Here is a 14,650-nt window from a genome sequence, read left to right as displayed (position 1 = left end):
GGTAAAGCGCGGCGCCGACCAATCAGCTTTAGGCTAGTACTTTGTCACACGTCTGTTGCGGAAAAGAATTCTAGACGCGCATGCGTGTAGACAAATCCACCGCTTTTCCGGTGATTGCAACCAATGGGGGACGTTCTTGTCTGTCCTCCCAAGCAATACAGCGCAGCGGATTGGTGTAGGGCCTAGTGACGTATTTAGGCGATTCCTGTGATACCAGTATGCCGGATGGAGTAGCTTGTGGTAACTATGATGGCTGAGGAAAAGCAGGAAGAGGCGAGAGCGGACTCCCCGCTCTTAGTCCTGCTGGAGCTCTCCTCAGAGGGGGAGGGAGGCGGGACGCCGCTGGCTCAGGCAGGAGCTCAGCCTGCTAGAGGGACTCCGGGAAGCGCGGTGAGGTATTTCCCGGACCGTACACGGGAGGAAGAGGCAGGAGAAGAGGAGCCGCTGCTTAGGAGGTCCGCAGTACCGTCCCCGAAGAGTGCGGGTAACCGGAGAGCCAGGCTCAGCTCCTCCGACCGGGACAGTCTGCTTTCCAGTTCAGGTAAATGTGCTGAGAGCCTGTGACTGGGGAAATGTTCCCATACTGGGACAGCTGGACATAGTAGCCAATCAGCTTCTGCTTTAGGGTTCAGCCACCTGTCCGGGTTTTAGTCCACATTATTCAGACAGGGATGTGGCTGACAGGAGGGTGAGGGGGCACTATGTGCGCTGCATTCTCTTTGGAGTGCCCAAAGGTGTCTCAGGTCTGTTACAGTCCTATACAAGACTTCTACGAGCCCTCCGTATTAGTCTTTTGATGACGAAACGCGTCAGTGAGTGCGCACGCAGTCACCGTGACAACTGGATGCTGAGCGTCTGCCACGAACGACTTCGGGAGCTTCCGGACACGCTGGGGAGCGGGACGGTGAGACTCCGGCGGCTTGGTCACTTCTGCTCTGTGTTTACATGCTGCTCTATACGGATTTATCATTGTCAGTGTACTTTGTAAGGGAAAGGGGTTTAATAAAGAATCTGTTATACATATTGCTCTATGAGCCCTCTATTTCTTGCACTGCAATACCCTTGCTTGAGCTGACCTATAATGAAGATAGGCGGTGGATCAGCTTATTTCTGTGGAATCTGTTATTTTTTTTTTTTTGCTGGTTTTGGAGGATCCAAGGCACAGTATATACGTATATAGAGGGTGAGTGAGCAATACCTAGGGGATTGGGCACGAGGTGCGGTGAAGGCGCGTGAACTTGCTACACTTCGTGGTGAATTATCATCCCATCCTTTGCACTATATTCACTTATTGTGGACTCACCTTAATACAATATTTTTCTATATTTCTTTGGAATATAGTAATATGTAGTGCTGCTTATGTGTTTAACCCTATACGCTGTTTAGCATTCTACAGGTGTTATACACATCTTTAAAGCGGAGTTCCGGCCTGAGAAATAACATTTAGATAAAAATACCCCCGGGACAGTCAGGGCTAGTGCATTTCAGCAATGATAGCCTCTGAAATGTCCCCGGGTTCACTTGCCTTTTTAGAAGAAATACTTACCTTGAAAAATTCTTGTCCATGATGCCATCTCAGGTGTGGGCAGCTGAAGCCAGGGCTTCCTCTTCGGTCCCAGAATGCCCTGCACCGGCCCCGCTCGTCAGTTCCGCCGCAGGCGCGTCATCCCTGCACAGCTTCTGGGCATGCCGGAACCGACGAGCGGGGCCGGTGCAGGGCATTCTGGGACCGAAGAGGAAGCCCTGGTGTCAGCTGCCCACAGGTGTTATACATGCCCAGAAGCTGTTTAGCAGGGAGTGACGCGCCTGCGCTGGAACTGACGAGGGGGGCCGGTGCAGGCGCCTTTATTTCCTGGGAGCGATGACGTTCAGCTCCCAGGAGTCAACGCAAGAAGGAAGTGACGGCGGCGGCCGTGTCTGCAGAGGGAGGAATAGGAAGTAAGGTAAGTATATTTTCTTTAAAAACAAGGTAAGTGAATAAAAAAAAAAAAAAAAAAATCTTGCCCTCAATCTGGAGTGGATTGCTCTTCAGATTGCATTTGACAGATGATGAGGGGAGGAGGTTATGTCACCTCCTCACTGTCTGTTTTAACCCTGAAGAACCTGTCCTGCTGCGCCAGAACTGCATGCACTGCACACAGTTGTGGTGCTGCCCCTCCCAGCTGAATGGGTCGCGTTCAGTGGGTGGCATTGCCCGCTGAGTGTAACAGTGGGGGTACATTTTGCAGTACATGTACACCCCCACTGCCTGTGCAGCTTAAAGTGGTTCTAAAAGCAGAAGGTTTTTACCCTAATGCATTGTGTGTGTTTAAAGCGGAGTTCCATCCTAAAATTAAACTTACCTCCATCTTCATGCCCGGGGTCACCTGAAAAACAAATGGATAATCGCAATTTTTTTTTTTTTTTTTTACTTACCTGGTTTAGAAGAAAATATACTTACCTTACTTCCTCCCTCGGCGGCCACGGCGATTCGTCACTTCCTGGCTTGCAATGATTCCTGGGAGCTGAACGTCATCGCTCCCGGAAATCAATGCACCGGCCCCGACGTCAGTTCCGGTGCAGGCGCCGTCATACCTTGCTAAACAGCTTCTGGGCATGCCCAGAAGCTGTGCAGGGATGACGCTGCGGAACTGGAAGTGACGGCGGGGCCGGTGCAGTGCATCGTGGGACCGAAGAGGACGGAAGAGGATCGCGCTGGCTTCAAGCTGCCCACACCTGAGATGGCAACACTGGACAATACTTTTCAAGGTAAGTATTTCTTCTAAAAGGTAAGTGCAACCCGGGACAGATCCGAGGCTATCCATTGTGGAATGCACTAGCCCTGACTGTCCCAGGGGTATTTTTATTAAAAAAAACTTTCCCTGGGTGGAACTCCGCTTAAGGCTAAAATACCTTCTGCAAGCAGTTCCCCTAAATACTTCCCTGAGCCTGATGCAATGATGTGCATGAGAGCAACGGCTCTCTCCTCATTGGGCAGAGATGCAGAGGCCATTGGCTTCCTCTGCTGTTAAGCACAGCTAGTGAGGATGGAGTGGAGGTGGGGCTGAGCCACGCTCTGTTTGTCAATGGACACACAGAGTGGGGGCTCGGGAACGAGCAGCATTAGCTCCCCCTAGAGCTGCGCAATTAATCGTTGGAAGATCGCAATCTCAATTCGACCCCCCCACACAATTTTAAGAGTTGTAAAGGCAGAAGGTTTTTTATCTTAATGTATTCTATGAAGCAGCCTCCCCAGTACCCCTAATACTTACCTGAGCCCCATGTGTATCCAGCAATGTCCAGGACTCTCCTTCCTGATTGGTTGAGACACCAGAAGCAGCTCCATTGGCTCCCGTGGCTGTCAATCAGTCATTTAGCCAATCAGGAGAGAGAGGGGGTGGGGACAAATGGCAGCTTCTTGTCTGAATGGACACACGGAGCTGCAGCCCAACTCGGGTGCCCCGCTTGCTGTGGGAGCACGCAATAGGAGGGAGGGGCTAGGAGCAGCAAAGACGGACCTGAGAATTGGAAGATCTGGGCTGCCCTGTGTAAAACCAACTGCACAGAGGAGGTAAGTATAACATAACATGTTTGTTATTTAAAAAAAAAAAAACGAGACTTTACAATCACTATAATCCAGCATTTTCACAATTCATGTAAGAAGTGCAGAGCAGTTCCCTGCTCACAGCTGTCAAAAAAAAAAAAAAGCAACCGGCAATATTTATTAAAAAAGAATAGCGCGCAAATGAAAAGGAAATTACTACCAAATCTGAAGAGAGTCCATAAATAAAAATGGGGGTTTGGTCCCACCATATGGCCATATCGTGCTCAAGCCCACTACTGCATCAAAGTACCCCATTATCAGTGGGTCCTACACTATCCATGAAAAAGAGATGAATCGAGCCTTTCTAACCCTTGGAGATAATACTCCTTGCTGGGAAAAATGTGCAAATGCACTACAGGGGACTCCTCCTATATCCACTTGATGGTGGACACTGATTGAGTACAGGTGTGTGTGGGGGGACCAAACCCCCATTTTTATTTATGGACTCTCTTCAGATTTGGTAGTAATTTCCTTTGCATTTGCGCGCTATTCTTTTTTAATATACATGTCTTTTGGTTCATAGCTGCAGCAGCTTTGGAAATACATGGGTATGCTCCCCCCAAATTTTTTGCCTGTTTATTATGTATTCGGTCTGACCAGACTATCGAGGTTGAGCAACCCTCCCCACCCCCCACACACACCTGTACTCAATCAGTGTCCACCATCAAGTGGATATAGGAGGAGTCCCCTGTAGTGCATTTGCACATTTTTCCCAGCAAGGAGTATTATCTCCAAGGGTTAGAAAGGCTGGATTCATCTCTTTTTCATGGATAGTGTAGGACCCACTGATAATGGGGTACTTTGACGCAGTAGTGGGCTTGAGCACGATATGGCCATATGGTGGGACCAAACCCCCATTTTTATTTATGGACTCTCTTCAGATTTGGTAGTAATTTCCTTTGCATTTGCGCGCTATTCTTTTTTAATATACATGTCTTTTGGTTCATAGCTGCAGCAGCTTTTGAAATACATGGGTATGCTCCCCCAAATTTTTTGCCTGTTTAACCGGCAATATTTATCAACATTGCTTAGCCTCTGAAAGACGGACAAAAATAAACATTGTATCCTTCTGTTTGTATACAAATCAAAGGGATAAACTTCGGTCTGCAAATTAAGTCAGTTTTAACCACTTGCCGACTGCCTAACGGCTATTTACGTCGGCAGTCAGCCCCTCACAGGCAAAGTGACGTAGGTCTACGTCGCTAGCCCGTAAGGCTCTAGGGAGTGAGCGCGCCCCGCCGTAGGCGCGCTCCCGCTCGCTCACGGACCCACCCCCCCCGCGTGTTAGTGGCGGACCCGATGTCTGCCGCTCACTCGCGATCTTCGGTTACAAGGAGAAAGGCAGGCGGTTAATGTAAACAAAGCCGCCTGTCACTGCTATGTAGGACCGTAGATCTCTGCTGTTACATCACTAACCACATCCAATCACAGTTAGAAGCACGCCCCTAGGGACACACTTAACCCCTCCTTCTCTAATAAAGTTAACCCCTTCCCTGCCAGTGTCATTTTTACAGTAACAGTGCATATGTATAGCACTGATTACTGTAGTAATGTCACTGGTACCCCCAAAAGTGTAAAAAATGTCAGTCAAGGGTCCGATCTGTCCGCCGCAATGTCGCAGTCCCGCAAAAAAAATCGCAGATCGCCGCCATTACTCGTTAAAAAAAAAAAAAAACAATAAAAATGACAAAAATCTTTCCCTTAGTTAGTAAACGCAATAACTTTTGCGCAAACCAATCAAAATACGCTTTTTGCAATTGCTTTTTTTTACCAAACATATGTAGCATAAAACAAATTGGCCTAAAATGTTAAATTTTGATTTTTACATTTTTTTGGGGGGAATTTCATATAAAAAATTGTGAAAAATATTGTTATTTTTGCAAAATTGTCGCTTTTTTTTGTTTATAGCGCATGAGCAAACAATCGCACAGGTGATCAAATACCACCAAAATAAAGCTCTGTTTGTGGGAAAAAAAGGACGTCCATTTCATTTGGGTACAGCATCGCACGACCATGCAATTGTCCGTTAAAGTAACGCAGTGCCGAATCGCAAAATAGGCCCTGGTCAGGAAGGGGGTAAAATCTTCCGGGGCTTAAGTGGTTAAACAACCTTGTTGAGTGTATAAAAAAAAATTTCGATTTTTAATAAATTGTTCCTCTGTTTAACCCATTAACCCTCAATTTACTCTACTCAGCCTTATTAATGCCTTAAGCCTCGTACACACGCGTCGATAATTGGCCGTGAATTTTCGGCCAACGTCCGATCGGCCGATTTTCGGCTTGTTAGTATGATGCTTCCGACAACCGACTCCGACTTTTCGGCCGAAAGAAATCTGGTGTGCATGCTATAAAATTTTTGTTGGCTGTCAACACAACGGCCGATTTTCCGTCAGTCAGTACAGATTTCGGCAGACAAAAATCTGATGAGCAAGACTGGGCATGCTCAGAGAAGAAAATACACACGGAAAGTAAACCAGCACATGACATCACTTCTGAAGTAGATTTTTGATGGCCGAGAAAATTCGTGTGCAGTCTAGGCACATTCCAACCAACAAAACACCACTCTGGACAAAAGTCGGACGATTGGTCGGCCGATAATCGTTACGTGTGTACGAGGCATTATTCTCCTTCTCCATTTATTTTTTCCATTCTATTTTTAAACTTTTAATAAATTATACTTTTTTTTTTCTTTTTTGCCCTTTGTTTATTAAAGCGGAGTTGCAGCGGTTTTGTGTTTTTTTTTTTTTTTTTTTTTTTTTTTTTTTTTTTTTTTTTTTTTTGTAGCTGCTGACTTTTAATAAACACACACTCACCTGTCCCACTATCCAGCGATGCAGCCGATGGGAGCCTCAGTTCTCTCCCTCTTCTCCCTGCGACGCCTGCATCACAAGTGTGGGCACCCAGCTGTGACAGCTTGCGCCTTCACAGCCGGGTATGCACTGCGCATGCGCGAGTCGCTCTGTGCTTCCTTAGTGGCCGGGCGATCTTCTGGGACCTGTGACGTGTTGCAGAAGATTGCAGGGAGGGAGGGGGAGTGGAGAACTAGGCGGCCCTAGTGGGAGCGGGTACCTGTAAAAACTAGGTACCCCCCCCCAAAAAATGACATGACAAATGGGGCATGTCAGGGGGTCGGGAGCACTTAAAGCGGAAGTCCCACTTTTGGGTGGAACTCTGCTTTAATATTTTTACACCTTTTAACATATTTATACGTTTCACATTGAAAAAAGCGCAAAATTATAAAAAAAATACATTTCATTTGTAAAATAACTTTTGGATCCTTTCAAAGGGGCTTTCCGCCTGGCGGACTCCATTTTGCTCAGCAGGGATCGATTCGCCTCACGGGAAAGAGAGTCAGAGAGCCTGGATGCTCTAGCCCAGATCTGGCAGATGGAGTTGGCTTAGGCCTTTCCCCCTCTTAAGTCTAATCCCTCGAGTCATACAGAAACTCAGTCGTTCCATGGGCCTCCGCCTCCTGATTGCGCCCTGGTGGCCAAGGAGGGCGTGGTTTGCGACCTTGAAGGCGCTATCAGTAGCGCCTCATTGGAAGCTTCCGAACCTTCCAGACCTACTCTCTCAGGGTCCAGTATTGCACCCCAGGCTGGAGTCCTTTCAGCTGACGACTTGGTTAGTGAGCGCCAGATCCTTAGAATGAAGGGCTGCTCAGACAGAGTGATAGACACACTCCTCTTGAGCAGGAACCGGTTACAAGGAAGATATACTCTAAGGTTTGGAAAACCTTTTGTATTTGGCGTAGGCAGAAGCAGATTTCTTCCTCTTCTATCCCTGTAATCTTAGATTGCCTACAAGATGGGGTAGAGAAGGGTGTGGCAGTCAACACTCATTGGGTACAAATAGCAGCTGTTTTTTTTTTTTTTTTCAAGACGCCAGACTAGCGAAAGAAACTTTAGTCAAAAGATTTTTGACTTTCAGGGATAGAGCTACCCCCGTCACTAGAGATAGGTTCCCACCTTGGGACCTGACCAGGGTTCTAGAGGCATTATCTAGAAACCCTTTTGAACCTATTGAAGAGGTTTATGTTAAGTTTTTGACCATAAAACTAGCTTTCCTGTTAGCTATCACAACAGCTAGAAGGGGAGGGGACTTACAAGGTCTTTCTATTAAAGAACCATTTTTGTTGATCCTCCCAGATAGGATTATGCTCAGGCCAGATTCTCTATATCTGCCCAAACAGGCATCATCCTTTCATAGGACACGAGATAACCTTACCATCCTTTTGTGATAACCCTAAGAATGGGGGGGGGGGGGGAAATAAATGTCATTTTAGATGTGAGGAGATGCCTCTTCATTTACAGTGCCTTGCCAAAGTATTCGGCCCCCTTGAACTTTGCGACCTTTTGCCACATTTCAGGCTTCAAACATAAAGATATAAAACTGTCATTTTTGGTGAAGAATCAACAAGTGGGACACAATCATGAAGTGGAACGAAATTTATTGGATATTTCAAACTTTTTTAACAAATAATGAAAAATTGGGCGTGCAAAATTATTCAGCCCCCTTAAGTTAATACTTTGTAGCGCCACCTATTACTGCGATTACAGCTGTAAGTCGCTTGGGGTATGTCTCTATCAGTTTTGCACATCGAGAGACTGAAATTTTTGCCCATTCCTCCTTGCAAAACAGCTCGAGCTCAGTGAGGTTGGATGGAGAGCGTTTGTGAACAGCAGTTTTCAGTTCTTTCCACAGATTCTTGATTGGATTCAGGTCTGGACTTTGACTTGGCCATTCTAACACCTGGATATGTTTATTTGGGAACCATTCCATTGTAGATTTTGCTTTATGTTTTGGATCATATTCTTGTTGGAAGACAAATCTCCGTCCCAGTCTCAGGTCTTTTGCAGACTCCATCAGGTTTTCTTCCAGAATGGTCCTGTATTTGGCTCCATCCATCTTCCCATCAATTTTAACCATCTTCCCTGTCCCTGCTGAAGAAAAGCAGGCCCAAACCATGATGCTGCCACCACCATGTTTGACAGTGGGGATAGTGTGTTCAGGGTGATGAGCTGTGTTGCTTTTACGCCAAACATAACGTTTTGCATTGTTGCCAAAAAGTTCGATTTTGGTTTCATCTGACCAGAGCACCTTCTTCCACATGTTTGGTGTGTCTCCCAGGTGGCTTGTGGCAAACTTTAAACAACACCTTTTATGGATATCTTTAAAAAATGGCTTTCTTCTTGCCACTCTTCCATAAAGGCCAGATTTGTGCAGTATACGACTGATTGTTGTCCTATGGACAGAGTCTCCCACCTCAGCTGTAGATCTCTGCAGTTCATCCAGAGTGATCATGGGCCTCTTGGCTGCATCTCTGATCAGTCTTCTTGTATGAGTTGAAAGTTTAGAGGGACGGCCAGTTCTTCGTAGATTTGCAGTGGTCTGATACTCCTTCCATTTCAATATTATCACTTGCACAGTGCTCCTTGGGATGTTTAAAGCTTGGGAAATCTTTTTGTATCCAAATCCGGCTTTAAACTTCTCCACAACAGTATCTCGGACCTGCCTGGTGTGTTACTTGTTCTTCATGATGCTCTCTGCGCTTTAAACTGACCTCTGAGACTATCACAGTGCAGGTGCATTTATACAGAGACTTGATTACACACAGGTGGATTCTATTTATCATCATTAGTCATTTAGGTCAACATTGGATTATTCAGAGATCCTCACTGAACTTCTGGAGAGAGTTTTTTTTCACAAAATATTAGTTTTATATCTTTGTTTGAAGCCTGAAATGTGGCAAAAGATCGCAAAGTTCAAGGGAGCCGAATACTTTCGCAAGGCACTGTATTTACAGAGGACCAAAGAGTTTAGGAGACCTAATCATCTTTTGGTCCTCTGCTCTTGACCAAGGAAGGGACTTCAAGCATCTAAGCCTTCAGTCTCTAGGTGGATTAGACAAGCTGTTACTGTGTCATACGAGATTTCAGGTATTTCTCCACCAGCAAAGCTGAAACTATACTCAACCAGAGCCCTGGCAATCTCCTGGTCTGAGAGCATCCTGGGAACAGATTTGCAGTGCAGCCACCTGGTCCAGCCAAGACACCTTCCTGGGTGTCGAACGGTCATGGAAAAACTTGGAAAAGTTATGGAATTTTAAAATGGCAATTTCCAGGCCTGGATAAGTTTTGGAAAATAATTTAACCCACAAAGTTTTGGAAAAGTCATGGAAATTTGAGAGAAAGGTGCCACTCAGTGTAGCAGATGTAAATAATTTTATTGACACATATTAAGAAATTACATGGAGGTGTAAGCGTCTGTCTTCATAGGTCGGCGTTCCTTCCGGGTCCGCTGTCTTTCCGTCCCTGAGGCTGGCCAGCAGCCTGGGAGATGACACTAGGGGAGAACCAATCAGGGGACTCGGTCAGATCGAGGCAGTGGTGAAGCGCTTACCTCGCTGGAGGGCTGCACGAACGTGATGACGTGGGGGGCGGTAACCGGTTTCGGAGCAGTTTTTTGCGTTCTAACTTCCGGGATCGGGCTGGAATGCAAACAAGGAAGTGCGCACCCTTTAGCTTTCCCACGAGACCCAGACGCCTCCACGCCACCCTATACTACGAGTGAATGTGCTTCATATACTATGGAAGTGTTACTCTTCATTTATAATAAAAGCCATATACAGGATTACGCTATGGGGATTTTTTTTCTTTTATCTGCCTGGATTGAATGTCCACTGGGGACATCTGTAACTGCAATAAAGTCCACCTACCTCTGAGGGAGAATATACAAGTGTCTACACCGTACCAGGATATATGTGTCTTATCGCTACCAGGCATAAAAATCTGAAAGACCTAAATGCTATACAGCTAAGGGGTCCATATATTCTGGTAAGTGTGCTATCTATTGGGGGTGCACGTCCACTGTTTTTCCACAGGGGAAAGAACCTGTGTAACCTGCTTTTGCTGAGGTGTTCACTGTATGATTACTTCTCACCAGGCTGTCTCTCAGTGATTTAGAATGTCTGTACGTTATCTCTGGGTAAGCTTTGATGTATTTATGAATCTTTTAATCTGAAGTCAGAAGATACCAGTATTTCTGATAGATGGTTCTTATTTTGTGATATGGTCTATTGTACGTTGTAATTACCCTAGTAGTTATAGGTTGTGAATCTTTGTTGGATTTGTAAATGAGTGACGCTCTATCTTGAATTTTTGCACTGTTAAAGGCTTTCTTCAATTGGTCCTTCTATACCCTCTATGTAATGGTTACTTAGGGCATTTGCTTCTCTGAAGAAATCATGAGTCTCAGCAATTGGCTGTAGGGGATGCTTCGTATGGGAGGTGCTGGATGGGAACTAGTCACGTGCAAAACTGTATTGCCTGCTGATGGCTTTCTATATAGTGTTGAACATAGTTGGCCAGATTCATCAATAAAAGTCTTAACATCAAGGAAAGTAATTTTCTGCTGATAGGTATGGGTAAACTGCACATTATGTGCTGTTATCCAAAGTTTTTAGAAAGGTTTTGAGATCGTCTTTTGATCCTGCCCAGATCATAAAGACGACATCGATATAACTATGCCAGGATATAATATTCTTAGCTAAATTCAAATTTCCATCATCAGAGAAAAGGTCACGCCCCCCCCCCGGTACAAGTTTGCATAAGAGGGAGCACATCAGGCTCCCATAGCGACCACCTTGCACCTGGAGGTAGTGGGAGTGTTTGTTCAGAAAAATGTTATGGGAAAGTACAAATTCTAAGATTTGTATGATAAATCTGTTGTAGGTCCAAGCCTCATGACCACGTTCCTTAAGTTGCTCTTCAATCACTTGAATACCTCGAGCATGAGGGATGGAATTGTACAAAGCCTCTAGATGAATGGCTTCAAGCCAGACATTGTCTGGAAGTTGTAGACCATCAATAATTTGTAATAATTCAATAGTATCTTTGACGTAGGAAAATAAAGCCTTGACGTGTGGATAAAGGTAGTCATCAACCATGCAGCATGCATTCTCCGTTAAAGAGCTACATCCTGAGATTATTGGGCGGTCTGGAGGAGAAGTCCTATTTTTGTGAATTCTTTCGTAGGGCGTAAAAATGGGGGGGGGGGGGGGTTTCTCGGATTCAGGTTGTTCGGATATCTCAAGTGTTAGCATTAATTAGACCTTGCTGAAAAGCTGTTGTTAAGAGACTTCTCGTTTGTACAATCTAGCGTGACCAAATTCAGGAGGACACCGGTCTGTACCAGTTAGTATTTTTGATGAGGTCATAACACATTTTTCCATAGTCAGAGACATTCATAATTACTAAATTTCCACCTTTTTATATGAGGGCTTCATAACAATTTCACGGGTTTGCTTCTAAAGATTGAATGGCTCTTTTTTGAGTAATGGAGACATTATACGCTGGTCTAGAGTGCCAGTTTCTACTTTCTATGGCCTTTGTGACCTGGATCACAAAGGCCCAAATATTGGGGTTACCCTGAAGGATTTGGATTTAGGTTTGTATGTTTTGGGTAGGGTATACTGAGAGACCAGTGGAGAGGAGCCCAGGCACAAAGGGTCCTCAAGCTCGGGCTGGTCACCAGGGTGACTCTCCTCCCACAATTGCATAAGGACTTGAAGGTCTTGTCTTCAGCAAACAGTTTTGCGGGCTTTCTTGTGTATCATCTTTAGAAGAGGCTTCCTTCTGGGACGACAGCCATGCAGACCAATTTGATGCAGTGTGCGGCGTATGGCCTGAGCACTGACAGGCTGATCCCCCTCCCCCCCACCCCTTCAACCTCTGCAGCAATGCTAGCAGCACTCGTACATCTATTTCCCAATGACAACCTCTGGATACGACGCTGAGCACGTGCACTCAAATTCTTTGGTCCACCATGGCGAGGCCTGTTCTGAGTGGAACCTGTCCTGTTAAAACCGCTGTATGGTCTTGGCCACCGTGCTGCAGTTCAGTTTCAGGGTTTTGGCAATCTTCTTTATAGCCTAGCCCTAGAGTGACCATCTTTATGTAGAGCAACAATCTTTTTTTCAGATCCTCAGAGTTCTTTACAATGAGGTGCCATGTTGAACTTCCACTGACCAGTATTGGAGAGTGAGAGCGATGACACCAAATTTAACACACCTGTTCCCCATTCACACCTGAGACCTTGTAACACTAAGTCACATGACACTGAGGAGGGTAAATGGCTAATTGGGCCCAATTTGGACATTGTCACTTAGGGGTGTACTCACTTTTGTTGCCAGCAGTTTAGACATTAATGGCTGTGTGTTGAGTTATTTTGAGGGGACAGCAAATTTACACTGTTACACAAGCTGTACAGTCACTACTTTTACATTGTAGCAAAGTGTCATTTCTTCAGTGTTGTCACATAAAAAGATATAAATAAATATTTACAGAAATGTGAGGGGTGTACTCAATTTTTGTATGTGTATTACCAAAAGTTTTGGGACGCCTGCCTTTTACACGCTTATGAACTTTAACCACTTGACGGTAGGTTCCCGAAGAGGTAGAGACAGACACCCCGGTTTGTCTGAGCCTTCTAAGTATGTCAAAACAAAACAGATTGGACGAAAAATGAATGTAAACTGACAAATGGTCAGTTTTCCATCTATTTTTGCATTTGGTAGTGGATGTAAAAAAAAAGAGAACCTGATGAATACTTCATTCATGTGGACGTGACTGAACTGATGATATTAACAGTCCGCATGTGTGATAGGACTTTACTAAATATAAAATTAAGCACACTTAGGCCCCTTTCACACGGGACGCACCGCCTGGCGGAGGTTGTTCTGCTCGGCGGGGATCAATCCGTTGATCCCGGCTGAGCAGGCAGATGACAGCTCCGTCGCCGCTCTGTGTGCAGAGAGGGAGCTGTCAGATCCCCGCTGTCCTCTATGTGGGATTGGATGAGAACAGACCGCCTGGCCGTTCTCATCTGATCTGATCCTCCAGATGGATGAAAAATAGGGTTTCTATCCTTCCGGATTTCACGGACAGGATTGGAATCTGATAGCAGCGGGTGTCAGCGGTGATGTCTCCGCTGACACCCACTGCCTCATAGGGATGCATGGAGCATCCGATCAGGTCCACCTGAAAAACTGACAGGTGGATCGGATCAGAGCGGATCGCCCGTGTGAAAGGGGCCTTATAAAAGGATAATTTGAAAACATGACCTGTTGGGGATTCTTGAGGACAGGAGTCCTGGAACACTCCTTTAGACACCCCCCTTATTTACTTATGTCAATATTTTAACATCTCTGCTTCTTTTTTTTTTTTTTTTTCTTTTCATTTGCAGGTCATTGTGGTAATGAAGAGCTAAATGTCATTTTGGACGATATTGAGTTTGCGGACATTATTCACAGAGCAGAACAAGCCATTGAAAATGGTGTTTTTCCAGAAAGGATATCGCAAGGCTCAAGTGGGAGTTACTTTGTTAAAGATCCAAAGGGGGTGAGTGTTGCAAATAATCTTAGAGGTAGAATAATATACAAACAGCGCCTTGCAAAAGTATTCACCCCCTTGACTTTTTACCTATTTTGTCACATTACAGCCTTAAGTCCAATGTTTTGTTAATCTGACTTTTATGTGATGGATCAAAAAACAATAGTCTAAGTTGGTGAAGTGAAATGAGAAAAATATGTACATACTATTTTTTAGAAATAGAAAATCGAAAATTGGCATGTGCGTATGTATTCACCCCCTTTGTTATGAAGCCCATTAAAAGCTCTGGTGCAACCAATTACCTTCAGAAGTCCCATAATTAGTGAAATGATGTCCACCTGTGTGCAATCTAAAGCCCCGTACACACGCAGCGATTGTTGGCCGACCGATCGGCCGTCTTTTGTCCAGTGTTGTTGTGTCGGTTGAAATGTGCTCTAGACTGCACACAAATTTTGTCGGCCAACAACAACCAAGTGCAGAAGTGATGTCATGTTCTGGTCTACTTTTCGTGTGTTTTTTCTTCACTGAGCATGCCCAGTCTTGATCATCTGATTTTTGTCGGGCCGAAATCTGGAACAATCGGCCATTCTGCTGACTGCCAACAAAAATTTTATAGCCTGCACACCAGATTTTGTTCGGCCGAAAAGTCGCAGTCGGTTGTCGGAAGCATCATACT

The 14,650-nt window shown here is 45.3% G+C and overlaps 1 protein-coding gene across 1 annotated transcript in view; it reads left to right on the top strand.

Annotated features, from left to right (window-relative positions):
• The first annotated feature begins 180 nt into the window (after nt 1-180).
• The window catches only part of PI4K2B (phosphatidylinositol 4-kinase type 2 beta), a 63,772-nt gene continuing 49,302 nt past the window's right edge, over nt 181-14,650 (top strand). The window contains exons 1-2 of the mRNA XM_082274068.1: nt 181-541; nt 13,829-13,983. Of these exons, the coding sequence (XP_082130194.1) occupies nt 247-541; nt 13,829-13,983 (450 nt within the window). The 5' untranslated portion in view covers nt 181-246. The remainder of the gene's footprint in view (nt 542-13,828; nt 13,984-14,650) is intronic.

Source organism: Pelophylax lessonae (assembly GCF_965119305.1).
Source record: "Pelophylax lessonae genome assembly, chromosome: 12".
NCBI lineage: Eukaryota > Metazoa > Chordata > Amphibia > Anura > Ranidae > Pelophylax > Pelophylax lessonae.
Note: the sequence above shows the minus strand (reverse complement) of the source record. Positions and strands in the feature narration are given on the sequence as shown.